The 27,927-nt window shown below is 35.1% G+C and overlaps 3 protein-coding genes across 4 annotated transcripts; 2 read left to right on the top strand and 1 right to left on the bottom strand.

Annotated features, from left to right (window-relative positions):
• The first annotated feature begins 6,107 nt into the window (after window positions 1-6,107).
• On the top strand, window positions 6,108-13,698 carry LOC125810432 (serine/threonine-protein kinase PBS1). The gene is made up of 8 exons (XM_049489918.1): window positions 6,108-6,442; window positions 8,184-8,612; window positions 10,026-10,397; window positions 10,554-10,766; window positions 11,427-11,798; window positions 12,372-12,615; window positions 12,688-12,835; window positions 13,042-13,698. Exons 1-8 carry the CDS (start codon window positions 6,400-6,402, stop codon window positions 13,414-13,416), a joined length of 2,196 nt encoding a protein of 731 aa, XP_049345875.1. The 5' UTR covers window positions 6,108-6,399; the 3' UTR covers window positions 13,417-13,698.
• A 4,309-nt stretch (window positions 13,699-18,007) lies between these two features.
• On the top strand, window positions 18,008-22,901 carry LOC125810521 (uncharacterized). Its single transcript, XM_049489993.1, has 7 exons — window positions 18,008-18,327; window positions 20,030-20,672; window positions 21,235-21,856; window positions 21,956-22,056; window positions 22,145-22,234; window positions 22,314-22,441; window positions 22,592-22,901. The coding sequence occupies exons 2-7, from the start codon at window positions 20,130-20,132 to the stop codon at window positions 22,722-22,724; spliced, it is 1,617 nt and encodes a 538-aa protein (XP_049345950.1). The 5' UTR covers window positions 18,008-18,327; window positions 20,030-20,129; the 3' UTR covers window positions 22,725-22,901.
• Window positions 22,902-25,280: 2,379 nt separating this feature from the next.
• Window positions 25,281-27,028, bottom strand: LOC125810616 (probable WRKY transcription factor 65). 2 transcript variants are annotated; one of them, XM_049490087.1, is made up of 3 exons: window positions 26,793-27,028; window positions 26,391-26,552; window positions 25,281-26,075 (listed from the first exon to the last, which is right to left on the bottom strand). In XM_049490087.1, exons 1-3 carry the CDS (start codon window positions 26,870-26,872, stop codon window positions 25,574-25,576), a joined length of 744 nt encoding a protein of 247 aa, XP_049346044.1. In that variant the 5' UTR covers window positions 26,873-27,028; the 3' UTR covers window positions 25,281-25,573. The 2 variants fall into 2 exon arrangements, with proteins under 2 accessions (XP_049346044.1, XP_049346045.1); XM_049490088.1 differs by having other exon boundaries at window positions 26,391-26,528; window positions 26,793-27,011.
• Between the last annotated feature and the right edge of the window lie 899 nt (window positions 27,029-27,927).

Below are 27,927 nucleotides of genomic sequence, written 5' to 3'. Positions count from 1 at the left end.
AGTGACTAGGCGAAGCTTTAGATGGAAATAAGTTCCCTCTCAGGCAACTTACCCCGTTTCATATGGGTTCCTCTCAGACACCCACTTGCCACATGAAGACCAGCCTACGCCTTACCCCACTCACTCTCTCGAGCTGAGTGTTAGGATATGGGACTAGGGTTCACCCTCTCGAGCTAAACCTCATGTCGACCCACTTCTTAGGCCTCAGTCTAGTGGTCTTGGTTTTGCGACCTCCCTCTCGGGTAAGCCGAAAACACATGGGTGGTTTGTATTTACAACTACAAACCCATTAAATTAAACCACAACCACTAGGTGAAATCACCATTAAAATACATCTAACCTATCAGCAAGCAAGACCTAACAACAATATCAACACATATTTGCTAAATCACACCCCAAGAATGGGGTTTTTAGCCACCCATCAAGAAATAACAAAATACACCTAAAATGATATTAAAATCAAATGAGTATAAGAAATTAAACCTTGATTTAAGCAAAGGAAGAAGAATGGAGAAGACCCACTTCCAACTTGGGAAAGATGAAACCCTTCTCTCTTCAAGTCTCCCACAAAACCCTCTCCAAACTTGAGAGAAAATATCCCAAAAAGTACTATTCTATTTTGAAAATTAAAATAAAAGTTTGACTCTCCTAAAATTAATAATAAGTTTAGTATTTATAGACTTCAGAAAATAGTTCTGGAGGATCTTTCGGCGAGGTTAGTCGATGTCGCCGAATGACTCGGCGACTCGCCCTTCTTTTGTTTCATCGCCGTTTTGTACTTGCCTTCAACATCTTCACGTTCTGGACCATTGGGCGGTATAGTACTGCTTCGCGGAAATATTCGGGGAAGCGCCGACTGCTCCTTTCATCGCCTTTTGATCCTTCTTCTTCAGGGCTTCGTGCACTGGAACAAAGGGCGGAGTGAATCCCTTCAGCGCATCGCCAAGTGTGTTTGGCGATGCTCAGGCTTCAGCTTTTTCATTCTTGTCAACCTTTTTGTTCCTTTTTGCGCTAAGTGTCCATGCTTTCAATAAAACTTCAAATACCTGAAACTTAAGAGGTTTCATCAGATATTGAGACAACATAAGCATTCGAGGACACTATTCTTATCAAAATAAAGCCCTAAATGAGTCCAATTTGTGGACTCATCACTCTACGACTCTACCTCATACCCAAATTTTGTTGTAGGCTTATTATTTAAATCGTTGATGTGTGACATTATGTAACGATGAAAAACAACATGATTTATCAATTTATCCAAATATTATATTTATTAAAATAATACAATACAATACGATACATTATGAAACAATACATAACAACCATTCAAATAAAATGATATGTTTATCTCAACTAAACACATTTCCGATTTTACTACATAAATAACTACGTTTATTTGCAAGGACAGAGATAAAGTATTGACATCTAATTCATGTTACTTTCGTATTTTTGACATAATTTAAAATTTTTATATAGTGTATAAAAGTTCACAAATATTATGTAATAAATAATAGATATGAATTCATAATTTTAAAAATATAATAGGTTCAATTCTATGAATCTTAAAAATTAAATCCATAAAACTCAAATCTTATATCCGCCTCTAATTACATTTGAATATATGTTTAATATCTATTTTTTCTGTTAAAATCTGGCATAGGAGTTCAACATCTTTATTCGAAAGGACTACTAATTATCTCAATGCCATATCTTATCTTAGCAAGTTCTTAATGTCTTAATCACACTGAGTTATGGTATTAAAGTGCAAAATAACTTACTCTCTGGCTTTTAAAAATATTGTCACTTTATTATAATTATATATACAAATAAATTGAGTTTCAACAAAATATATGAAGTCTAACTATTTTTGTGGTCAACTTTTTTATTTATAAATTTTAGTAGAAAGTTTTTAGAAGTAAATCTCAAGAATATCTCTATTCAATAAGGTACGATAGTAATAAATTTATCAAAAATCGTGGGTTAAGATTATACACCATTGTCAATTTATCATAGCTATTTCCCATCTTAAAATAACGACAAATTATTATCAATCTTTTATGATAACTTAACGATTTTATTAATCATCAAGTGTAAAATATTATAAAACAACTCTCATATATATTTTCCAAATTTATTATATATATATATATATATAAAATCAATTGTGAGGGGTTAATGCATATTAAGTATTGTAATTATAGGTTACATAAAAATTCGGTTATGAATACAAATATTTATTAGAGAAAACTTATTGAGAATTCTAACAATCGATACAACATATTATAAATCAATGAGAAGAACATATTTAAACAAAATTATGACCACAAAAAATTGGTCATACCATTATGAACATCTCAATATAGAATACTCATAAATATTTATTTAGGAGAAGAAAACTGATCAGAAAAAGAAAAAATATAACCATAAAAAAAATGCCCACCAAGCAACAATGGAAAACAATCCATTTGAAATTAGAGAACCATCAATTTTGCATAAATTTTTAGTAATAGAGTTAAAGTAGAAGGAGCATATAGAAGTGGAAAACAGCTGACAGCTTTAGCCAACTCCACTACGAGTTACTTTATTAATTTAGAGTGTCCAAAATAATATATATATATATATATATATACCAATATAAGTCAAAACTTTACGTGTATATATAGTATAATTTTTTGACGAAGGGTGTCCAATTGGACACCTGGGGACAACGTGGCTCCTCCCCTGCTCAAAGGTTATTTAGGTGTAACCTAAAAAAGAGGAAAAACAAAGGGTTGTATTTTGAGAGCAATATTAGCTGGGTTTTTGTTAATTTTTCATAGTATACCAATCCTTGACATCAGTGACGATAAGATTTTGTTAATTTTTGATAGTGAGATTACAACAGTGACGGTAGGATCGAAGATCTGAGATAGATGTAGGAGGAGAAATTGAGAAGATTAATAAGGGATATCAGGTCAAGAAGATTCAGTGAGGAGAGTAATACACGTGTCTTCATAAATACACTACACGTTTATGAAAGGACGGGTTTGTATATCCCCGTACAACTTATTCTACTTTGGGTACAACTGATAGATGCTATGTTCGTCCTAGCCTTGTTGGCTTATAATATAGGGTAATATATACAAATAAATTGACCTTCAACTAAATATATGAAGTCTAACTATTTTTGTGGTCAACTTTTTTATTTATAAATTTTAGTAGAAAGTTTCTAGAAGTAAATCTCAGAATATCTCTATTCAATAAGGTACGATAGTAATAAATTTATCAAAAATCGTGGGTTAAGATTATACACCATTATCAATTTATCATAGCTATTTCCCATCTTAAAATAACGACAAATTATTATCAATCTTTTATGATAACTTAACGATTTTATTAATCATCACGTGTAAAATATTATAAAACAACAATCTAGTTGCACTCAAACTGATTGTTCTAAAAACAAAAGCAAAAAAAGTTAACAACATGCTTCCTATTTATGTATAAAAATATACGAGGTATATTTAGGGAGACCTATCAAATATTCATCTCAATAGATTTTAGAAAAAATTGTACATAATAGCAAATATTTAAATCAAAATAAATTTTATAGCTATTGTTTCATTTATTTGTATTTTGCAACAAATGTTACACGATTTTCGCCATTCGGTTGAGGCCCACACATTTCAAAAACACGGAAAATTTATTTTTATACAAATCCCTTCGCTATCTTTTCTCTTTCATTTTCTTTTAATTTCTCCTAAAATCTCTCCCCAAATTAGTTTTTAATCGCTGCGGGCCCACGCATTTAAAAAAATGGAAAATTTATTTTTATAAAATTCCTTCGCTATCTTTTCTCTCACAGTTTATTTCAATCTCTCCTAAAATCTTTCCCCAAATCAGTTTTTTTTTTTTAAATTATATATAGTTTCCACCAATACAAATTTTTAATTATATACAAAAAAAAATTGATTATAATATTTAGTTCCACTAACACAAATTTTTAATTATATACATATTACACTAGTACAAAATCAAATATATATATATATTCACTTATACATATGTATACATATACAATTGACAAGCCTAATACAAAAAACATATACATATACTATTTATAGCTAATACAAAATTTTATTTATATACAAATTCCACATATATAAACGTATAAATATACAATTGACACGCCTAACACAAAGAACATATACACATACAAATAAAGCTAATAAAAATTTGTATTCACACACACACACAAATTTTTATTTATATTTTGTTTTGACAATATGGTATACAAATTAAAGGTATAAGAATTTGTATGTAGTTGTAATTTGTATAAGTATATGTTTTTTTTTGTTGTATAAAAGAAAACTCATTTTATACCACTGATGAAGAAGACGTAGAAGGAAAGAAATCCTATTACAACATAATGCGCGTGAATTTAGCGATTTTTTTGTTTTTTGTAATAGAAATTACCGCCTTTTTATTTATTTTTTACAAAAATCAAATTGTATAAAAAGGAAGGAGTCTAGAAATATACAGATTAACAGCTCCATAGCAAATATAAATTTTGCTATGAAACACAATTATACAAATTATAACTGTAGCATATAAATATGATTTTTATCTTTGCTATACCTAAAATTTGCTCTAGAATTTATATAAGAAAAATTTCATCTAGCTCAATGAAACAATAATCATAAAAAGACAAGTTCGCAAAATCTGCTTAGTTCCATGAGAAGCATAAACATTAATTACAAGTTCAATACAATATTGTTCGTTGTTTTTCTAATCTATTTTGTCATTTATATTCACCAAATTCGTTATATTTTTTTTATCAAATTTATTTACTAACCAAATTGACCAACAAAGTAACAATGTTAGTTCGTCTTCTTAGTCATATGAACGAGAAATGCAAGTTCAACGTGAAAAAATTGTCCATACTATCAGTGGAGGATCCATGATTTTCACTCAGGAGTTCGAAAAATAGGGATTTGGGAAGTGAAAAGTGATTTAGCCTTTAGGAATGGTACCATTGAATTTTAAAAAAAAATAATAAATAAAAAAAAACATGAAAATTAGGAAATGAAACTAAATGAAAAGAATGAAATGCTCACGCCGAGATTTGAACTCCAGACACGAAAGTAAACTTTAAGGAGACTTGCCATTGCACTATAGCTTTCATCTTGACCATGAGAGGGTTCAAAATTAATATATCTACATAAATACAGAAAATTTACCTTATATATATAATGTAATTTTTTGCCAAGGGGGTTCGGGTGAACCCCCTGGAACCCACGTGGGTCCGCCCCTACACATGAGGGACTATATTAAAGACTGGCATACGACAACTTATAGATGTTTGATTTTTTTTATTGAATTAAAGCTTGATTAATAAATCTTGTATTTTTTAAGAATATCTTTGTGATAGTGTATTAGTATTATGAGATTTTATAGTTTTTTGTTTATTTGGTAAAATTGTATAAAGAATTGGAACAATTTTAGTAATTTTACAACTTATGGGATTTTTTTATGTTTATGAGAAAACATACAACATAAAAAGTCCAAATGCATGTCCAAACAAAACTTCAACTTTATCTCATGATTTCAAATTGCATGGCCAAACGGGGACCTAAGTAAATTTACTGTTCTAACCTTATTTAATATTTTTTTGAAGTTAAGTTTTCAATCAATAAACATGAATTAATTTATTTTGATTAATTAATTTAACCAATAAATATGAATTATTTACTTCATTTTTTTATGTTAGTCAAATATATATTTTCAAGGCTAATAAATTACAAGTGTGAAAAAGAAAAAATAGTAGTACCATTTATGCGTTGATTTTGTAAAATAACAAATATCAAGAATTATTTATTTTTAATAAGAACGATATATAAATAGAAATAGATCAAGTATCATTGTTACTTTTGTGAAATTACTAAATATATTGATATTTTTGATTTCAAATAGTGACAAAATTGAGTCTATGATATGGTTTCTTATTTACCGTTATGGTAAGATTTTGCTATCAGAAATGCACGTTAAAAGTTCAACAAAGTCGTCACAGATACCGACAACTCGAGAAAAGATAAAGAAAAGGGGGAAAAAATGGAACTAAAGCTTTCAGTACTAATTACAGAGTGAAGCCAACGACAAGTCCCACCTCCCACCCCCACTCCCACCCCACCCCGTCTCATAGAGTGAGGATTTCTGAGCCTAAAAATGGCGAAGGACACTTTTAGATATGAAATTTACTCTTTAAGAATTTCGTTGTCTGGGGTGTTAGGTCCTCATTTGATAGCTGATGCAAGTTGTTTTTGCTTGTAGTGTTGTTTGTTCTGCTACTTTTCGATCTAGCTATTAGTTTGTTCAATTTCTTCAGATCCGAACGGTGTTAGTTTTCATTGGCGTCAAGTGATGTTGGACTTGGCAAAGCTACTGTTCTTCCCGTGTTGTGCTAGTGAGTTCTTTTGCTTCTCTAGGTTTTAAGCTGTATTTTAGGTTTTTCTAGTGTGTTCTGGTTGCTGCTGTAGTAGTATTCCGTATAAATTGTGTAATGGGAACTGTTTATTGATGCCTTTTCGACTGAATTTTAGTTTCTTACTGATTTAATTGGTTGATTTAGGGTTAATTACTAGAAAATTGATCTTTCTGTAAAATTTATGAAGTATTAAAATTGCAGCTGGAAGCTTGAGGGTAAATGATTTACTGCATTATTTTCTGCCGAAACTAGTTATCGGAATCTAGTGTTTATTGTTTGAGTTGTGAGCTGGCAATGCGAAAGAAGAGACCAGGAGGGGTTGCTCAGATGGTAAGCACCCTCCACCTCCAACCTAAGGTTGTGAGAACCAAAATGATGGGAGTTCCTAGGGAGGGGGGTAAAAGAAAGCGAAAGAAAGAAGAATCTCATTAGATTGTGTGTATTCATGTGCAAAAGGAAATTACCTGTTGGAGCAGATTTGAAGGAAAAATAGCAGGTCATAGTTTAGAATACTAATGCCAGTACTGTCACAAATCTCTAAGGAACCAAGAAAAGGAATGGCTCCTGAACAGGAATTGCAGGGAATGCTAAAGAGAAGAAGCTAGAGAGGTAGAGAGAGGCATATTGATATTATTTCACATTAATCCCCAATGTACAAGTCCCCTTAGTTTATACCACAATCAAGCAGCTAAACTGCTAACTGACTTAATTCCCCTATAACGGATTAACTGATATGTTGTTACATTTACACGGTATGACAATTACAAGTACACCGCTCAATACTGACTACTCATCTCAGATTTGAAATTGAATATAACATCTATAAAGTGGAAAATGTATACAAAGTGACTCCTCACAGGCTTAGGTTGAATATCTTCTGCATATACTTTTTGTACACCCAACATTATCTTGATGTTGGTTTTCACTATTAATGATGTCCTTAATTTTAGTATGAGAAAGTGATGCAAAATTAGTTACTTCTCAGTTTCAAAACAGTGTGTCTCATAGAATTGAAGGTTTAAACAGTGTGATTCTTTGGAGAAGACTAGAACATTGTTGCATTTCCTTCCAATTCTGAACAAACAGAAATATTAAGGCCTATGTATTTGTAGATTTGTCTGGAACCTCAATGGATTGTGCAAGGTATTACCCTTCATTAAGGCTTGCTTTACCGTAATTTTCTTGACTTGTCATAGAAAATAGTGTGCAGGATGTTAAACTAAACTGCATTTTGTTATTATGTTTTTGGTGTAATCAATTATACTCAAATGACACTGCCTCTATAGTTGATGTTTTAGACTCAATATAGAAATAGAGTAGGAGTGTCTAGAGTGCATTTGTATATAAGGTTTGAGTACAACCCATGTACTTTTGTGATATAATACAACGTTACCATTTTCAAAAAAAAATTAAAAAAAATTCTTGACTTGTTTCTCATCCACCATGTACACACTTTAGTGGGGCCATCTCCATTTTTCACCTTTGCCTAAATCTCTTTTTTCTTTTTGAGGATGTTTGAGATAATCATTTATTTCTTCCTTTTAGATGCAAACTCTTAAAAGTTAGAATGGAGTAATTAATTGTGACCAACTTGACTATTTCATCTCTGATAGATGTTTTTTGGTTGTATTGATGTTGTTTTAGCTGCAAACTGTGCTCATTATTCAATTATGTTGGTGTTAACTTCATTTGTCTTACTTCTTGTTAAAATGAATTTCAGGGGTATCAAAGAGGGGCCAATCTTTGAAGCCGAAGCATTTAACCATTCTATTTTATGTCTTGTGCATCACTAATGCTGAGTTGCCTGATAAGCCATTTGAGCAACAACCTGTTTCTCCAGTCAATAAACCTGTTGAAGCACCTGGCATACCTGATCTGCCCCTGCCGGCGAATGTACCTGGTTTTCATAGACAGCATAGGAAACATTCTCCTCATGGTGCGCCATGGCTTAGGCTAGCTCCAGCTCAGCCTCCTGATTATGGTCCTTTAGTAACTGCTGCGCACGCTCCTTCCAGTTCCAGCTTATCGAAGCCATCAATGAAGAAAAATGGATTGGTGCCTCCTAGTGCTGGCCTTGCACCCCCGCAATCCAGTCCTAGTACTCTACCCACTGGTTTGGCTCAGCCACCACTTTCTCCTCACACTTCCAGTAAGAATCTTTCTTCTTAATGAATTTCGACGGATGCCTGCTGCAGCCTAGCTTATATATGTCTTATTTCCCCCATTCTCACAAAAAAGACCCAGGGGAGAGCAGCAGGCAGTAATAGATACGAGGGTCATAATTTTGGGGATATACATTATAATATATAGGGAAGGAAAGCTTCATAAGTGGAAAATACATAAAAAGTACCATTAACCATTTGATTTTAGAAATAAAGAGTGGTTGGATTTGTCTTTGAAATTGGTACCAGAATTGGTTTTGTATGTACTGGCCTTTGGTTTTGTTTCTGGAAACAATTGTGAGTGATTGGATTTATGTTCTGGAAGAGTTGGGTTCAAAAAGTGATGGTGTTTGGATTTATTTGTTTCCAGAATCTATGAATTATAAACTTTTGAAACTAATCTCTCAAGCTGAAGATATTTTACACTTCCATATGGTTAGAAATTACTAATAAAAATCAGCTACATTTCTTAAATTGCTGCCAAACTTACCTACGAATAGGTGAAAAATCATAGAGCACTACTTTCTCTCTAGGAGGGAAATAACAAAAAAGTGAGTGGGGGTGGGGGTTGGTGACGGGGACAGTTCATAAATCTAATAAGTGTTTAATACTGGAATGCAAGGACCTGAATGAAAAAGAGGGCATAGTTTAATGTTGAGAAATCAGAATCCGTTGTTGGTTTTGTTTTGAAAAGCTGATTTCCAAAAACGACTGTTAAAAAGTGTTTGATACTGAAGTGCAAGGACCTGAATGAAAAAGAGGGCACAGTTTAATGTTGAGAAATCAGAATCCATTGTTGGTTTTGTTCGGAAAAGCTGATTTGCAAAAACGACTGCTGGTTTCCAAAATGGTTTTATACCCAAACAACAATAGTGTTTGGTTTACAATATGGTGCCTGCTTCCATCTTTTGGCGCATCTAGAATGAAAGGAATCATAGATGTTTTGATGGGATTTCAGCTCCTAACCACATTCTTAAATCCAACTGTTTGGTTATCTTACGTAGCTGGTTCAACCAGGCCCCTGTAACTACTGTTGATTTTTCTCGGACTATGTCTGCTCTTTAGTATTTAGTAAGTTCTTGTACAGGAGCAGACACCTTGTTTTGCTGTAATTTTTTGCCTTGCATCTTTTTGATGCCTTCTAATGAAATTTCCTTACTTCATTAAAAATGAAAATGGTAGTGTGATATTTCAAATATATTCCCACTGGTAGAACTTACAGGACACTCTTAAATACTGACTCATTGGCTAACTATCCTTTGGTGTGGCTAAGTTCAAACGTATGTAAAAATCAAAACCCATCTCTTTATAATGTGTCAGTGAAGTTGTCGCTCTTTTCCCTCTCCCTTGAAGATATATCTCCACATTTATGTACATTTTTTTCTTTCACATTTTGGCAGGCTGTTGTGGACAAGATATGGTGCTCAAACGAGGAAGCCTGGACTGCGAGTGTGTTTACCCGTTAAAGATCGACCTTCTTCTCTTGAATGTCTCATCAAATCCTAATGGGAAACTTTTTCTAAATGAATTTGCTTCACAGTTAGGTTTAAAGGTGTCTCAAATTGAGCTGATTAACTTTTATATGGTGGATCTTTCAAAGCTAAATATATCCATGGATATCACACCAGACAAGGGAGTTAGCTTATCATCTGATGAAGCTTCTGCGGTAAACGCTTCATTATCAATGCATAAGATCCAACTAGACCCAACACTAGTGGGTGGATACCAATTACTCAACATTACCTTGTTTAAGCCACCAGTTTCATCACAAGGTACTTGCTTCTGGTTATATTTCACACCTGATATGCAGATAATTTTCTCTAGCATTGGCTGATCCGGGAGTGGGGATGGGAATGGGTGGATTTTATCAACCTCTTAATTCAAAGATCTTTTCATATTTCTTGAATAACTTTTTCTTTGATATGCAGCTCCTCGTTCTGCTATGTCACCAGTTGAAGCAGCTCCGAATCTGCCTTCAGCTCCTGCAGTAACAGTATCTTCACACAAAGGGAGACATCCGAGTTTAATTCTTATTGTTGGGATTGTTGCTGGTATCTTAATCATCACTATCATATCAACACTTTTTATTTGTTTCTGTGGATCTAATCATGGACAGAAGAAAGGCTCCCACAAAGAAGCTGGTAAGTGATCCTGTATATTCCGTGGACTTATAAAACTATCCTGAATTTGGACTGTCTTCTTCTTAAAGGTCCACCAGCTAGGAACTGAAACTTAGTTACTGAACAGAAGAAACAACAAGGATGAAAAAGGATCTCTCTTGTAAATTAGGACTAGTGTTACTTGAGGATTAGTAGAAGCTTGATCAATAACTCTAGCAAACTTCTACTTCTGGTCAAATAAGACAAAGAAAAAAGTCTGTAGAACGTCTTCATTGATCTTTCATTCAGAAGTAATGTTGTTTATGAGTTTTCTCCGTATCTGCGAAACTTTGGGTTGCATATAGCATCTTGAGCTCTCATAATTTCCTGTCTACGAGCTACTTAAATGGTTATTCTACTTGAACACTGATGGCTTAAGCCCACAATACTGGTGTTATTTAACAACCACAATGCTTTACTTGTCTATCAGTTTCCTTTAAACCAAAATATCGTTAACTGCTGATAATAATGGAGAAACTGGAACTCCATAGAGCTATTTTTCTGCTGACCAGAAATATTTTTATCGGTTCTTTTTATGCACGATATTGAACTATAAATGAGATGTTTTTTTTTTTTTTACTTGTTGCACCATCTAACTCTCTAGCCTTATAAACTTTCACTTGTATTTCAATTTCTTGATAGAAAAACCAATGCGTGTGGACACTGTTCCAGCTCAGGGATCGTTTCCCCATCCAACTAGTACACGGTTTCTGGCATATGAAGAACTGAAAGAAGCTACAAATAACTTTGCACCATCTAGTATACTTGGAGAGGGCGGCTTTGGCAGAGTTTACAAGGGCGTGCTTAGTGATGGTACTGCTGTTGCAATAAAAAGACTTACTAGTGGAGGCCAACAAGGAGGTAAAGAGTTTCTAGTTGAGGTTGAGATGCTTAGTAGGCTGCATCACCGTAATCTTGTGAAGCTTGTTGGTTACTATAGCAGTCGGGAGTCCTCACAGAACCTACTGTGTTATGAGCTTGTTTCAAATGGAAGTTTAGAGGCTTGGCTTCATGGTAAGTTTTTTTTGTGACTTTATCCTTTGTCAACTTAACAACTAAAGAGCTACAGCATCTGTCTTCCTATTTTAATTTGTAATTTGCTTATCTGGTAAGAAGTCACATAAAGGAAAGGTAACTCAACTGTAACGTGTTCAGCATTCCTTATATAGCTTGTCTATTGCAGATGCAAATAAATATGAATTCTCACATATGTTGTACAAATTCTCGAAAGTCATTATAATGGTGCTTAGCTATTCTACCATCACCCTAAAACTTGGAGTAGATATTGAGATTCTATAATGCGGTATATTAGAGTATGTAGAGATCCTTCAAGTATCATCCCTCATAAAAAATGAATTTGCGTTTCTTGGGCCCAGGAAAAAAATCAGGGCTGCGGCCTGAGGAGGAGGTGTTGAAAAGTTTAAGCGGAAGTTAAAAGTGTCCTCTTTCTAACGGTTTAAGTTTCTAGACAAGATGGTCGCACCAATCAGTGTTGTGACCTATTCAACGTATCAAGTAGTTTAACTATTGCACTTGTTACTGTTATTAAAAACAATATAGTTTAGCAATTGCATTCTCTTGCTGCAGGCCACTTAGGATTAAACTGCCCACTGGATTGGGACACAAGAATGAAAATTGCGCTTGATGCAGCGAGAGGACTTGCATACTTGCACGAAGATTCTCAACCTTGTGTTATCCATAGAGATTTTAAGGCATCAAATATATTGCTCGAGAACAACTTTCATGCTAAAGTTGCTGATTTTGGCCTTGCAAAACAGGCCCCGGAAGGCCAGGCTAATTACCTCTCAACTCGTGTTATGGGCACATTTGGGTTAGTGTTTCTTTGTTATCACATGCTTCTCTTAGATATAACATTGACTAATTTGGAAGCACTGCTTTGCAGGTATGTTGCCCCTGAATATGCCATGACTGGGCATTTACTGGTAAAAAGTGATGTGTACAGCTATGGGGTTGTCCTCCTTGAACTGTTAACAGGAAAGAGGCCTGTAGATATGGCACAACCGTCAGGGCAGGAGAATCTTGTCACTTGGGTAAGTAACTGCTGTTGATACTTTCTTATACTGATACATTTCTTACTTCAGAATCATACAAGTGTAATTGTGCATTTACTGGTCTTCAGAATTCAAGTCTCTATTTGTTCCCCTTTTGGTTACTTTACAAAATTAGAAACTTATTTTGTCATTGGACTCTCCTTGAAAAAGGCTGTATAAAAAGCAGGGCTCTATTTTGTTTTCAGGCCAGACCAATACTTAGAGACAAGGATCGTTTGGAAGAACTTGCTGATCCAAGGCTTGAGGGGAAGTACCCAAAGGAAGATTTTGTGCGGGTTTGCACAATTGCAGCGGCTTGTGTTGCTCCGGAAGCTAGCCAACGGCCTACAATGGGAGAAGTGGTTCAATCGCTCAAAATGGTTCAGCGAGTAACTGAGTACCAGGATACTACTACTATAAATTCAGGTGCTCGACCTAACTTAAGACAGTCATCTACAACCTTTGAATCAGATGGTACCTCGTCTATGTTCTCTTCTGGTCCTTACTCTGGTTTGAGTGTCTTTGAGAATGACGTATCTAGGGCAGCTGTATTCTCAGAAGATCTTCATGAAGGAAGATGAACATTGTTGGTGGAAGGCCTTCCAGTGCTCTGATCTTTCGATCATAATGCAGCAGAAGGGGGAGAATTTGAAAGTGGGTTGGCCGAAGTGAGACAGACCCTGCACAGTGGATCTGCCAATGCTTTGGAGAATCTATTGGTTTCTTTCATCCCCTGTAGAGATCCCACTGTTCAATTTTCCCTGTATGGCCATTCTCTACTTGTTGGATGAGAGCCTGTATATATGTAATGGGTTGATATTTGAGGACAGTGGTTCAGTTGAAGTGGGATAAAAGTTGAATTTCTTCTTCTTAAGTTTTTTTTTCATCTGTCTGACGCCCCTGTTGGCCTGTTGTAAATTCCTCTTGAATGTGTCACTTATCATTGATTCTCCTTACAACATCGTGGTTAGCTAAGCAAAAACTTGACTGGATACGTTTAGGGTGTAAGTGAGAACCATATTTTAAGATGGTCAAAACTAGCGGCACAGTACCTTGAGTTTGTAAAACTATGTGCACTTATTTCATGGAGAAATATTTTGGCTTGGTTCACCTCCGGGGGCGGATGTGTACCATTGTTGGTGTGGGTTCGATTGAACCATAACTTTCAATGCGGAACATAAGTTTGTTAAATTACAATAATAGTAGATATGAATTCATAATTTTGAAATATAACAGTTCAATAGTAAAAATCACAAGAAACTAAACTCATAAAATTTAAATATTGAATTTGTCGAGTTCAATTCGATCGTCTTGATCAAGTTGGCTAAGGTATCAAAGTAGGTTTGATTGGATTAGGCTTCAGTCGACTACAGAGGATGTTGGAATGTATGCGTCCACTTATCAGTCAAGGACCAGGTCCCTTGACTCAGCAAGAACAGTAACTAAAAATGTGCAGAAAAGAAACAACTGGAAGTAAGATCTGCACAAGTGTTTTACGTGGAAACCTCCTTACTCAAGGGAGTAAAACCACAACCTGTCTCACAGGACTTTTCAAACTGTTTTTACTAATCTTCTCAAAGCAAAAGTAAAAACAAGTTTATAACCACACATAGAGATTAACCTCCTAATCTCTAAACTAAGTAATACAACCTATTACTTAATGATCCTAAGCAAATACAACACTGCCCACTATACTAACCCAAACTGATTAATATAGACTTTTCTAACCAGATACCACACCGCCCACTAAACCACCTAACTCTAGATGATTTAGAATTTGACTAAGCAACACACAGGTTGCCCACTAAACCACCACCCTCTGGACGATTTAGACTTTTAGAAACCGAAACAAGATCTGAATCCTTTATAGATTAGGAACATATTTACAATGTAAGCACGAAAGTATAACTCCTAAGACACACTATGATGCTTGCAACTCGATCAGGTCCTTGTTGCGCTTGTCAGAGAATACTTCACCAAGATGGTCTTTGCTTGTATACTTGAGAATTTTCAAGATGCAAAGACTGACAAAACTCAAACTCAACAAAGACGTTTCAACACTCTATCAGGTCCCTTTGTTGAGCATGAGTATTGTTCTTCCTTGAAGATGACCTTCTTTTTAAGATTTTGAATTTTCAGAGAAAATCCAAGTTTTGTTTGCCAAATCTTGAGTTTGTGTGTTGTTGGAAGAGACTATATTGAAAATGAACACAAACTCCTTGGGACCGCCCATTGGCTAAGAGCCTGCCTTATCTGTAAAGACGTGCACCTGTCACATCAGAAGTGACAGCTCTACAGCTGTACTGTCGTCCTTTCACGTACGCAATCTTGAAGGGACCAGGTCCTTTACAGACTTTTCTTAGTAAGTTCTTGAGAAGACGTGCTGACTTTTTCTCATTTTGAATGAATGAATTAGTTTGTTGTTTGTCATGTTGACTAAGTCAACCATAAAGAGTTAATACACATTGGACAAACAACCTCGTCCCTTTTGATTGGTGTAGTACTCTGACGGCTTCACCAACTTCTGACGCGGGCAGCTTTCCAGCTGTACTCCATTATGGATCTGGATGAGAGAACTCAACCATGGACCAGGTCCCTGCATTTGTGAGACACTGAAACAGATAGTCTCGTCCACTCTTCCTGTTGGTGCAGTACACTGCGCTCACTGTGTTTTTCACCTACCATGTGAAATCATAGTTTTACAGTTGTACCCCATTTGAATCTGAACGAGAGCACTCTGCAAGGGACCAGGTCCCCGCGTTTGTGAGGATCATCAAAACATCTAGAATATAACAGAGGAGCTACATCTTCAAGAGAGGGTAATTTTTTGAAGAAACCAATTTTAAACACTATCTCATATATTTTTATTTGTTCATCTCATTTTCATGTTTTGCTCGTTCTAAAAAGAAAACATCTTTTTTTGGGTAATTTTTTAATCTAATTTTTATGACATATTTAAAACTCCAAGATTGAAGAACACTTCTCTATTATTTTTTAATCTATTTTTTTTTATTATCTCCTAGTGCGGGTTACCTCTCCTATGTGGTTTGCGAGCTAATGTATAGAAGCAGGGGTTTTACCCTGTGCGCACCCCAAGGGTAGCGGTTGTGGGTTTCCCTTGTCATAAAAATAAATAAAAAAATTCTATGTATCTTTAGTTTAAGACCATAAAATTCAAAAAAAAATTCTTTAATTTCTTAAATTCTATTACAGGTCAAACTCAGACTAATAAATTAAAAAGACCAAGTATTGCTAATAGGGAAAATTGTGCATTATAGCAAACTATTAATTCAAAATAAATGTTATAACTACAGTTTCATTTAATTCCAATTTGCAGTAAACTTTTTGCCATTCGCCTCTCTCCCTTGAATCTCGCTCGCCACTCTCTGGAATCTCGCTCGCCGCTCTCTTACTCGCCTCTCTCACTTTATACAAACACAAATGTATAAATTGTGTTTGTATAAAGCGAGAGAGAACTGTATATACAAATACATATCTCTTCGTCCTATACATTTATAATTATACAAATACAAATCTTCCCCTGCCCAGCTTTCTTTTGCCTTTCTCTTTTTCACACTTTATACAAACACAAATTATACAAAATACAATGTGTAATTTGTTTTGTATAAAGAGAGAGAGAGAGAGATTTGATATAGAAATACAAATGTTTTAACTCGATTTAATTGTATACAAAATTCAAATTTTATGTAGTTATACAAACACAATCATTGATATATATATATATATATATATATATATATATATATATACACACACACACAATTATCTAACCATTATATATATCTACAATCGCTGCGATTTTATACAAATCAGATGCTTGTGAATCAGATGTCTGTGATTTATACAAATCAGATGCTCTATAGCAAACTATGTTTGCCATGGAACGCAAATAACAAAACTATAACTATAGAATGCAAATATGATTTTTATGTTTGTTATTCTTAAAATTTGCTCTTAATATTATGTTAACTGGGCCAAAGGGGCAACTATTAAAAAGGCATAATACATAAACATGACCCTTAACTTGACTTTAATTGGCAAATATAACCTTTAACTTTGTGTGTGCACAAGTAGGCACTTAAACTTGTATAAAATTGAACAAATAGACACATTCATCCTACATGGCACCATACATGACAATTTTGTATCCTACGTGGCGTCCTACGTGTATTATGCCACGTAGGACACATGTGTCTACTTATTCAATTTTATGTAAGTTTAAGTGTCTACTTGTGTACACTCAAAGTTGGAGGGCATAGTTATTCGTTGAAGCCAAGTTAAGGGTCATGTTTATGTATTATGCCTATTAAAATTTAGTTTAATCTTTCTTTTCCTCTAATAAAAGATCAGTTAAATAAAAAGGTAAATATGCACTATTTGTTATACCCTCCGTTTCTATCTACTTGTCAAATATTTTCTAATTTGATTTCGCTTGTTACTTGTCATTTTTTTTACTAATCAAGGAAGAACAATTTTTTTCTTCCTTTATACCCTCAATTTATTAGCATTCCGTTAATGTCTTTGAAAAATATAGTGAGTAAATATGTTTAAGATTTTATCAGTGAATAAGAGTAAAATAGTAAACTCACTATGCTAATCATTATTTTCTTAATAGGTGTGTCAACTCAAAATTTGACAAGTAAAAAGGAACGGAAGAAGTAGATGACAAAGAGTATATATACACTATTTATATATATGTTTCAAAGTGAGGACTTTTCAAGTATAATGATGTTAATTTGTTTGGGAAATTGAGGTATTGTTGCCCAAGAAAGTGAACACGTGCGTATAAGTAAAGATGATGCTAACCAAGAGTGGACAAGTGAAATAGTTGAGAATTGTGAGGTGTTGGGTTCAAAATTGGAAAGGGATAAAAAATATTAGATAATTTTTTTCATATGTCCTAATCTCATGGGTAGAGTTATTTAGTACTTATTGTTGGTAAAAAATGACAGATATTCTATAAAATTAATTTAGGTGTGCTAAAGCTACCCTACCACGCAATCATAAAAATAAAAGAAAAAGAAGTAAAGATGATGGTATCGTGAGGCAGGGAGAGTGCAGTGTGTTAAAATGGTCAGCAGAAGAGGAGGGAAAAAGTAATGAAATAAAGAGAATTATCGAGTCCGGATTTGCTAAGGCAAACAAATAGAAATTGGAGTCCAACAAGACAATATTACACACAGGCTTGAGAGAGAAAGAGAGACAGTGTGGGTGCGGGGTGGGGGTGGGGTTAGGGTGTGAGTAAGAATAGGAAAGGCAAAAATGGAGAAGATATTGAGAGTCTTCTTTGGCTATAACGCTACCAACGACACCCTTCACTTCACTTCTCAAACCCTAATTACTCACCCAAAATCCCTTCTTTTCTTTCTCTCTCTTTTCTCTATCAATTTCCTATATTTTTCCTTCTCCTTATTTCAATTTCATCTCTGCTGTTCGCCGTTGCTGCTGCTCGGTTCTCTGCCATTCTCAAGGTATTTGATTTGATTTGATTCTCTTTTTGGTTCTCGGTTTGCTGTTTTAATGAATTGGAACGATTGTATGATTTAGTTGTTCGGTATCAGTTGATTCTAATTGGTTGGTTCATCTACAAGCGTCTGTTTTGACAATGTTTTCTGCTTTGCTCCCTCGAATGGGTTTCTTTTTTACTAATTCAAGTTTTGAGCAAAACAATTAGTTAACTCAGTTTTAATTTTGTTTGTATTTGGTTACATGAACCATCTATATCTATTCAGCTCTATTCAACTGTTCATGCCTAGGTGGGCACTTTTTTCAACTAGTTTTTTATTTAGAGGATTCATGGTAGTTTGGCTAAGATGACCCGCTAATTTACCGCAACTCTTGTTTATTTCAACAACAACAAAAACGACATACCCGGTGTAATTCCATTAGGTGGTATGTGGGGAGGATAAGATGTATGCAAAACTTACTCCTACCAAATGGAGGTAGGTAGAGAGGTTGTTTCCTAAATACCTTTGGTTCAAGTAATTCATAACAAAGCAATGTTAAAAATAACATACAAATGCCAAGCATATATAACAAATAATAATGAATTATTACATTAGCGTTTAGAAAAAAGGAACTATAACAATATATAGTCGAAGAAATCAACGGGCAAGAAACTACGAGATTAGTACTAATGCTATTGGGATGCATAGAAAAAGCACTCAACTACCTACTAACTAACCTTCTACTCTAATCCTCAATTCCATGTCCTGTCTAATCACCTCAACCCAATACTTATTCTGCCAACATCTGCCTCTCTTTAACCCTACACTGCCAACCTCCCACACCTCCTTATTGGTGCATCACGCATCTCCTCTTCACATGGCCAAACTATCTCTCTCACACTTACCTCTTCTTGTCCCCAACGAAGGTCACTCCCACTTTTTCACGGGTATCTTCATTCCTAATCTAAGTTTTCCGGACTCTTCACTTTTGATGTCGCACCGTATCGGATTCTCCAAAAATACACTATTTTAGATAATCCAACATGCACCCGTGGACATCTTTGAACAACATAGTTCCTATTCTTGTCTCTCCTAGCATCCCACACATCCACCTTAACATCCTCATTTTCGCAACTCTCATCTTCTGAGAGTTCTTGACTAACCAATACTCTGCCCATACAAGATAGTTGACCTAACTACCACACTGTAGAACTTGCCTCTTAAGTCCATTAATTCATTACTAAAAATCCTATGACATCTTATTGATGATTTGTCTTTGCACGTAGGTGGAGTTTTTTAAGGCTATTAAACATTCCTCAAAGCTTTATGACATTATATTGATACTTGCATTTTATCGAGGGTACATTCATTCCCTGTATTGTGGAAATTTTGGATATTCAATTTGATTACAGTCTCATGTTTCTTAGTTATTGTTAAATGCATGGATCAATACTGTATCAAGATGATAGTTTTCCTTACCATTTTGTTTGTTTCTTGATATGCTGAATTTCGTGTGATGTTAAAAAAGGGTGATAGTGAGACGGTCTAGGTAGTGGGTTAGTGGGTTCATGTCTACTACATGTATGGGTTTTGCATCCCCTGGACGCATCTTAAGATAAATTAAATGCTGAATGTAAAGAACTTCTTGTTAAATTGTTTTTACTTATTGATGTTTCTCTACATAAATGAGTTAGCTAATAAATGACATATCTTTGAATTCTTGCAGTTTCCAGTTTGGTGCAACAATTACCAAACTCATTTAGCAAGTTGTCTTTTTGCCGTGATTAATACACGTGTTCCTGGTGGCCCTAGTCGTTTTACATGTCATGGATGAATCTGGTGGAACTCGATTTGAAGGGCTCAATGCTACTGTTAGGAAGAAAAGAAGCCTCATGTTGCGGCGACCTAGACCAGAGAAGCCTTTTCTTCATGAAGGCCGTGATCAGTCTCCCTTAACACCAGTTTCAGATGATTTTGGTAGGGTTTCCAGTGATGAGAACACTGATGATGCCAATGCTGGACGTAAAATGTTCAACCTTAATCATTGCATGTCTAGAGGCTCTGCTTCCAGAGTGGATGAGGACTACACTTTTAAGAAGACCAAGGATGGAGGATCTAGTCTGTTATATAGTAATGGAGATCCAGGAGATGATACATATTCCCAGCATGGTTCTTCTCTTAGGCAACCAGGAACTGTGCAGGATGGTGTTGGCAATGATAGCAAGCTGAAAAAGGTTAAGCTTAAAGTTGGGGGTGTGACGCGCACCATTCAAACCAAAACTGATTCTCATGGTGCATATGGTGGTGGTTTGTCTACAAATGCACGAGCCTTGGATGGTTCGCAGCCACGTCAGAAATCCACTTCACAGGTTATCACGTGTTTCTTCTCAAGTAGTTAGTTATTTGGTTTTTTTAAATCCACTTGGATTTTTAGTTTGTGTTCTTTAAAGTAGTCTCCCTCAGAATTATTTGGTTTCATTATTTTGAAAAGGAGGTGAGCCACATGAGATTTTCTGTTTCACAGCTCTACTCGTTCCTCTCTAACATACTTTCAGAAACTGAGAAGGAAAACATGTAGATAGATGTTGCATTATTGTAGGTTTATTAGGGAACAGAAACATTGAAGTGCATAAGAATCAAAGATTAAGAATAAGTTAAAAATTACTCAGTTTAGCCCCAAAGTATTAGCTAGGAATTTGCACTTGTGGTAGAAAACCAGCGGTTTTAGGTCAACCCTTTGCCTTATGTTGGATACAGTTTTGGATACTAATGCCAAACTCTAGATGATGCAAATTGTGATTAATTGCAATTTACCAAAGGGAGAAATCTACTTCTATTACTAGTAAATCTTCGGCATTTATTTTTTTTGTCCTATTATCACTGTAATAAAATTTCAATGCTGTCCAATTAACCTTTTCCTCTCTATTTTAGGACACATCAAGCAAAGACGGTCTTTTGGAAAAGAAAAGTGGGTTGCAAGGAATTATGTCGAGAGATTCGCCCAAAGGTTCTTTTGCTGCTGGCAAAGGCGATATGGGGAAGACGCCAATGACGAATGCCTTCGAAAAAGGGGGTGACAAATCAGATCCAACTCGTAAGAGTAAGAGGGTGCCAAAGAGGCGTGTATCGGAATGGTTTGATGAGGATGAGAAAGATGATGAGATTCGATTCTTGGAGAAGCTTAAAACCTCGAAGATTTCAGGATATAAAGATTTTGAGGAGGAATTGACCAACAAAAGAAGTGTTTCCCGGGTTTCAAAGGTTAGCAAGTTTGAAAAGGATGAAAATGTGGGAAGGCCAAGGAAGAAATCTGAGCAAGGTTCTGAGGACACTGCTTATGAGGTGGAAGAGTTTGTGTCTGATGGTGAGGCTGAAGGAAAAAAGAAGCAGAAACAAAGGAAGGAATCCTCAGATTCATCGATCGATACGATGAGAGGAGAAATGACTCTTACAACACGACAACGAGCTCTTCTATCTAGCAAGGATTCTTCTGCTGCTTCTACTGTGAGTCAGATTGAGTTCCCTAATGGTTTACCACCGGCTCCACCTCGAAGTAATACCCTGTAGTTACTTATATGTTCCAGTCGTATTTCTTTGCTCTAGTACTCTTTCCTGATTTTCAAATTTGTCTTGCCATCTTTGCTTTCGACAGAGCAAAAGGAGAAGCTCACTGATGTTGAGCAGCAACTGAAGAAAGCAGAGGCTGCTCAGAAACGTAGAATGCAAAATGAGAAGGCTGCTCGTGAATCAGAGGTTTCACTTGTTTCTTTTCCTTCTTACTGTATGTGCTCTTTTAAGATCATATGATGATGAAATGAGCATAACCTTTTGGAATTTGCAGGCTGAGGCAATTAGGAAAATCCTAGGTCAAGATTCTAACAGGAAGAAGCGAGAAGATAAAATAAAGAAGCGGCAGGAAGAGTTGGCTCAGGTAAACTGCTTGTTGGTAGGTACATTGCCTTTTGTAGTGAAGTTACGAAGCTGACAATTAATTAACGTCTATCTGGCAGGAGAAGGCTGCCAAAGAGCAGATGCTTGCAAAAAGCACTGTCAGAGTGGTTATGGGCCCTACTGGGACTGTTGTGACATTTCCTGAAGATATGGGTTTACCTCATATTTTTGACTCTAAACCTTGCAGGTAAGGGTTTTCTCCATCTCCACTTCTTTTTGTTTTCTATGAAATTGGAAACAGGAGATGGAGCCTGGATATCTTTGATTTGCTACATGAATGAAGCACTATTTAAGTTGCTAAGGGGTTCTGGATTGTGTTTTTATTGCTGAATTGCAGTTACCCTCCCCCTCGTGAGCAATGTGCTGGTCCTTCCTGTGTGAATCCGTACAAGTATCGTGATTCTAAGACAAAACTACCTCTTTGCAGTCTCCAGTGCTATAAGGCAATTCGTGAAAAGGAACAGGCTTGAAAGCCTGCTAAAAATTGTTGACATATGCTCTTGCACATTGTTTAGATTCAAGAAAGTACAATGAGGATATATTTTCCATATGCAGCAATCATGACCAGAGATATCTGGGAACAAATTGTATACAGGAATATTTTGGTGTCTCATAAATGTATGCCACCCTGCCCCTAGTTAATTTTTCATCCCTCATTTTTTATTTGATTTTCCCTATTTGCTGTGCAGTCGAGCCAGTTTTGGTGATTGTTTTCCTTTTCTCTATAAGTACATTCTTTGGGGAGTGTCAATTTTTTATCTGTGTTTTTCTGCTGGAAGTTTTGTCATTGGAGGGTGTTATTGCTTCAGCAGAGTCTCATCTGTTGAACCTCTGATGAAGCTTTTCCCATCCCTCAAGTGTGAATTACTGAATATCTTCTAGTTATATGTTAGAACTTAATAATTCTGCCGTGTGAGCTTGCTCAACTTGTTGGTTTCCAAGCCTTGATAAAGAAGGGTTGCGGTAGGTTGACGTCTAGAACAAAACTAGTTAGTTGTCTACTTTGAGTACTGTGTGAGAGGAAGATATACCTACCAAAACAAAAAAGGCTAGTTCAGTGGATCAGTTGTAAGGTAGACAATGCTATATGAGAGTGAATGTCAGGCCTCTAAGGCCCAACATATTGGTCATACAAGACTAGAATGACCATGTTAGACGAAAGGTGCAAGTAGCATACATAGAAGATAAAAATGAAAGGTCACTACAGATCATTTGGTCATGTCATAATAGACTCCCAGATGCATCGATCTTTAGGTGTGGAACAATAATGGTTGAAGTTGTTAAAAGAGCTTAGGTAGATTTGTAATCACAGGAAGTTGTCTTGAATGACTTACCATCTCTTGGAATACATGTAGACTTGGCAAAAAATAGAGTACAAACGAAAGAAGAAGATCTATGTAGGTGATGTTACTAGCTAAGATTAAGGCTATGTCTGGGATCCCAGTTTCTTCATCACTAAAGTTCTATTAGAGCGTTTTTATGTGGTAGAACCAACAAATAATTATTTAGATTGGATCATTTTTGTCATGCATTACATCATGATTAGGATCCTTTTTGTTGGGAAATTCCTGCCATTCATAAATGCTTGTTTCTCAAACCTCCTTGTGGCAGTAGTTGCCATTTTCTGTAGGAAATAGTCTTTTCCGTTGTCTTTGTAAGAAGGAGAGGGATGGGCTTTCCAGATATTCTCCCTTCTAAGAACCTTTCTCCAACATAAGTCGATGTTTTTCTGGAGAAAAAAACTCAATGCCAATAGGCCATAGCTGAGGGGACTTGTTACATGTAAGTTACTGTACTGTCACTGTATGTGAAAAAAGACACTTTCATTAGTAGACAAATATCTTCAATCCTTATCCTTGGGTTCATGAGCATGGGCCTTTCACAATTGGCATATTTAATGGTATCTAAACCTCCTATATATAAGATGCAGATTCTGGCATAAGAACATATACCCATTTTAAACCAATAGTGCAGCAAAATTCCAAAGAAGCAACATCTACTCTATGCCTATTGGCTATTAGTATAATCTACTAATATCTTCCCCATCAAGTTAAACCACTCCATGAAAAATGTGTCTACATTTGAACACTATAGTCTAGCAAAAGAAAACACTTGGCATTTGGGTGCCTCAGTGGTCCCCCAAAAACCAAGAAAAAAGATAAACAGAAAAGAAAATCGAAGGTTTGGACTGTATAATGTCTCTGACACATCCAATAATGTGATGTGTCAGTAGCACGTACTTGATGAAATAATCGAGGTATGCATAAGCTAAAGTTTGTCAGTAGCACGTATTTGAGCCTTTTCCCTTAACAAAAGGTCCCTTACATCCAAGTTTGAAGATGGATGAGGATTTTATCAATATTTTAAAGTTATTTAACTCATACCTTAAGATTTCAATTTTGAGTTCGAAATTTACTAAATTGTTTCATGTGTTCGATATAAAGAAGGATCGTGTCAACACAACGTGTTGCAAGCTTAAAACAAATAGGCAAAGGTGTCCACCCTATTTTTCTTTTGATAACAATAGGGGTTGAGGCAGTTACGCACACATTTATTAATTCCATAGGGTATCTACTATTCCTCACCAACGTAGGGATCAAATAACTTTATCTACAAATGCTTTGACAGATGGAAAGAAAAGTATCCTCCCTATAGAATATCAAAGCACCTAGTTTCCTTTACATGGCTACATAGTGGAAGTACGATGCCCCTTTTGTGAGTATCTTACTTACAATGTGCCAAATGAACAAGAAATTCACAATCTTAAGATACACAGTGACATGTGCACTTTGCTCGGTAAAGTTACTCGATACTTGTATTGGTAGTAGTTAAATAATTTAGCGTGCGCACGATTGGGTGCATCATTTTACCAACATATAGCACCAGAATGAACAACTTTTCTGAGTTTCAAATTCAATAAATCAACAAAATCTTTTCACTCACAAGACAAAAACAAGAATCAGGTTAACACAACATGCTGCAAAATTAAAAGTTAAAAACAGATAAATGAACATGTTCATTCTATTGAAAAATATAAATAACTGAGTTTCCTTTACATGGCTACAAAAGTGCACCCTCAAATAAAATGTTTGATGCTCCTTCCTGTGATATCTTTATATACAATATGCCAAGTGACATAATGGCAACAAAATCCATCAAGGAATTCACATACTTAATAGTTCACTACTACAAGCGGTTGATTTGTCAGATGATCACTCAACTAATAGTTATTATCTCATACAATAACTATTAGTCGAGTGACGGTGAGACATCAATTCCTACTAACCTATCTGAAACTGTGACTGATACCTGCATTTTACTAAGAGGAGGGATCTACAAGGATTGCCTCCTCAAAAATGCCCGCGAAGGATGTAGAAGATGGAGGTAGCTCCAATTCTCCTAATTCATCATAAAAGTCATTCTCTTCCGACAACTCAGATTTTGGAAATTTCATTAGTTGAGGGTAAGAAAGAGGCAGAAAATCATCATATGAAATTGTTCCCAAGAAACTGTCACTGAACAGATTCTCTTCAAGTATGCCTTGGGGAATACTGGTACCAGTAGTAGTACCAGTAGTACTATTCAATGGGGATTTGCAGCTTTGTGTGTCGTCATCATCATCATCGTTGTTGTTGTTGTCTTCGAGGGACACATGTTGATCCACTATTTGCTCTTGTGTAACAGAATCTTTAGGCAAATTTGGACCAGGATGATTATGGCTGGATGTATATGTGATGACGAACAAAGATGCATCTTTACTGCACCTTTCTACTTGTTTTTTAGCTGAACAACCCTTTGAACTGCTGCATCTGTAGTAACCCCTGTATCCAAAATCATCCATTACAACATGTTAGGTGAAATGTACATTTTCAAGCAAAATACATCAGAATTATCTTATCTTTTTTCGTTTTCCTTCCAAATTATCTGAAATTTTAGTTCATATTACTGATTCAATCAAACACAAAAAACATTTTTCAGAAAGTAACTAATAACTCATACCAAATACATCAAGATCACACTTATTCTGAACAACAGATTCTAAATCTTGAATTCGCCTCTACATGTATTAAACAGTTAAAATATTTAGATTTGTGGGGGTGTGGGGGTAGGGTGGGGAGAGAGAATTGTAAATCTACCTGGGGTAAGGGGATCCTTTAATGGGTTTTTGTCCATATTTTCTCCAAGACCAACAATCTGAAGGAGGCCCTTCATTTTTCTGCTTTAAAGATTTTGCTTCCATTTGCACTGTGATTACAACTTTCTGAGCCATCTTTCTAACATGAGAAGAATACTCAGAGCTGTCAGAAGAAAAAAAAAACAGAAAAAAGTACCCTTTATATATGCTAACAAAAAGAGATGCCAAAAACCATGACCAAACTATAAATATACGCGAAATTTTGTGAGTGAAAGTCTAAAAAACTTGAAAATACTAAAAAGATCATATTTTGAAATTTCATGACCAAACAGATAAATTCTCAAAATCTATGACGAAACGCTAACTTTTAGAGCTTTTGGAAATTGGAAGTTTAGTGAATCACCTGTTTTTTGAGGCAAGAAATTGTGGTTGTAGCAATCTTGAAGTTTTAGATTGTGATTTTGTTGGCTTACTTCTACCCATGACTGTGTGATCTTCCTTTTTCTTGTTTTTTATGTTTTTGGCTCTACCTGAGGAACAAATCTGGAGGTGTATGAATGAAGTAAGAAGAAATATTGGAGGTCTCCAATTGATTAGGAAAGAGAAAATGAATGAACTACTACTCTTCCATCGTGTCAATTCATTTTATTTGTCGTTCTTATTAAAAATAAATATCTCAAATATTCATAATACAAAATAAAACGTGACATTGAAAATGGATAGTAGGAGGTATAGATAAATGCCAAAACTACACGTTAAACAAGTTGTTTTCAGTCCTATCTTTATGAATGTCATTAATTGTAGAGCTAACATTTCCACTCAACAATAACTGTTCTGTGCCAATATAGAATATTATTCATTCATTTTCACCCTTTTCCACTATCATAAACTACTCTCCTTTTATCTACAACTAGAACAAGAATATAACATCACACACAAAACTTATCCTAATATATACATATATAGAATAATTTTTCATATACTTAGAAAATAGATAATTATCGGGATTAATTAATATTTATAATTAAGTACAAGATAAAATAATTTTATATTCAATAGATACACGCTGCTTTTGAGGTGCAAATCCTTGATAGAGCCGCCATCCCATCATTTTTCAAAATTTGTGCCAAATATTCCAAACTCCTTTATGGTTTGTTTCACTTTTTTTCAGAAAAAACAAATAAATCTTCTAAAATTACACTCTGTAGATCCTCACAACTTCTTCCAAGTGTAGGGGGATAGAGATGTTAGGGGCCTAAAGCCGCCTATACATAGTGCCTCCACCTATACAATTTAGCGGAGAAATCGGAAGAGGATTACAAGATGGGGAGACGAATTAACTCTTATAATAAGGTGAGAGTTGAGCTAGCAAATTAAGTGTACTATTAAGATTTTTTGGTGTTACGATTTTTTTATATCCGTTTTTAGGAGCTTTCACTTTTTTTTTTTTTTTTTTTTTAATAATTCAAACTTACAATCTTAGAATTAAAGATGGAAGATACTTATTATTTAAACAACCTTCTTGTTTAAAGAGATTA

The sequence above is a fragment of the Solanum verrucosum genome, unplaced genomic scaffold (genome assembly GCF_900185275.1).
Source record: "Solanum verrucosum unplaced genomic scaffold, falcon-dt-bn FXZP01000118.1, whole genome shotgun sequence".
Lineage (NCBI taxonomy): Eukaryota > Viridiplantae > Streptophyta > Magnoliopsida > Solanales > Solanaceae > Solanum > Solanum verrucosum.
Note: the sequence above shows the minus strand (reverse complement) of the source record. Positions and strands in the feature narration are given on the sequence as shown.

What these genes read in the sequence shown, in the direction of transcription:
- LOC125810616 (XM_049490087.1), bottom strand. Translation starts at nt 26,872, where the DNA reads ATGGGTAGAAGTAAGCCAACAAAATCACAATCTAAAACTTCAAGATTG. An exon ending in TTTCTTGCCTCAAAAAACAG is followed by an intron (nt 26,553 to 26,792) that starts GTGATTCACTAA and finishes TTCTTCTGACAG; the next exon opens with CTCTGAGTATTCTTCTCATG. An exon ending in AAAGGATCCCCTTACCCCAG is followed by an intron (nt 26,076 to 26,390) that starts GTAGATTTACAA and finishes TTTTGGATACAG; the next exon opens with GGGTTACTACAGATGCAGCA.
- LOC125810521 (XM_049489993.1), top strand. Translation starts at nt 20,130, where the DNA reads ATGGATGAATCTGGTGGAACTCGATTTGAAGGGCTCAATGCTACTGTT. An exon ending in GTCAGAAATCCACTTCACAG is followed by an intron (nt 20,673 to 21,234) that starts GTTATCACGTGT and finishes TCTCTATTTTAG; the next exon opens with GACACATCAAGCAAAGACGG. An exon ending in ACCACCGGCTCCACCTCGAA is followed by an intron (nt 21,857 to 21,955) that starts GTAATACCCTGT and finishes TGCTTTCGACAG; the next exon opens with AGCAAAAGGAGAAGCTCACT.
- LOC125810432 (XM_049489918.1), top strand. Translation starts at nt 6,400, where the DNA reads ATGTTGGACTTGGCAAAGCTACTGTTCTTCCCGTGTTGTGCTA. An exon ending in GTTCTTCCCGTGTTGTGCTA is followed by an intron (nt 6,443 to 8,183) that starts GTGAGTTCTTTT and finishes AATGAATTTCAG; the next exon opens with GGGTATCAAAGAGGGGCCAA. An exon ending in AGGAGAATCTTGTCACTTGG is followed by an intron (nt 12,836 to 13,041) that starts GTAAGTAACTGC and finishes TTTTGTTTTCAG; the next exon opens with GCCAGACCAATACTTAGAGA.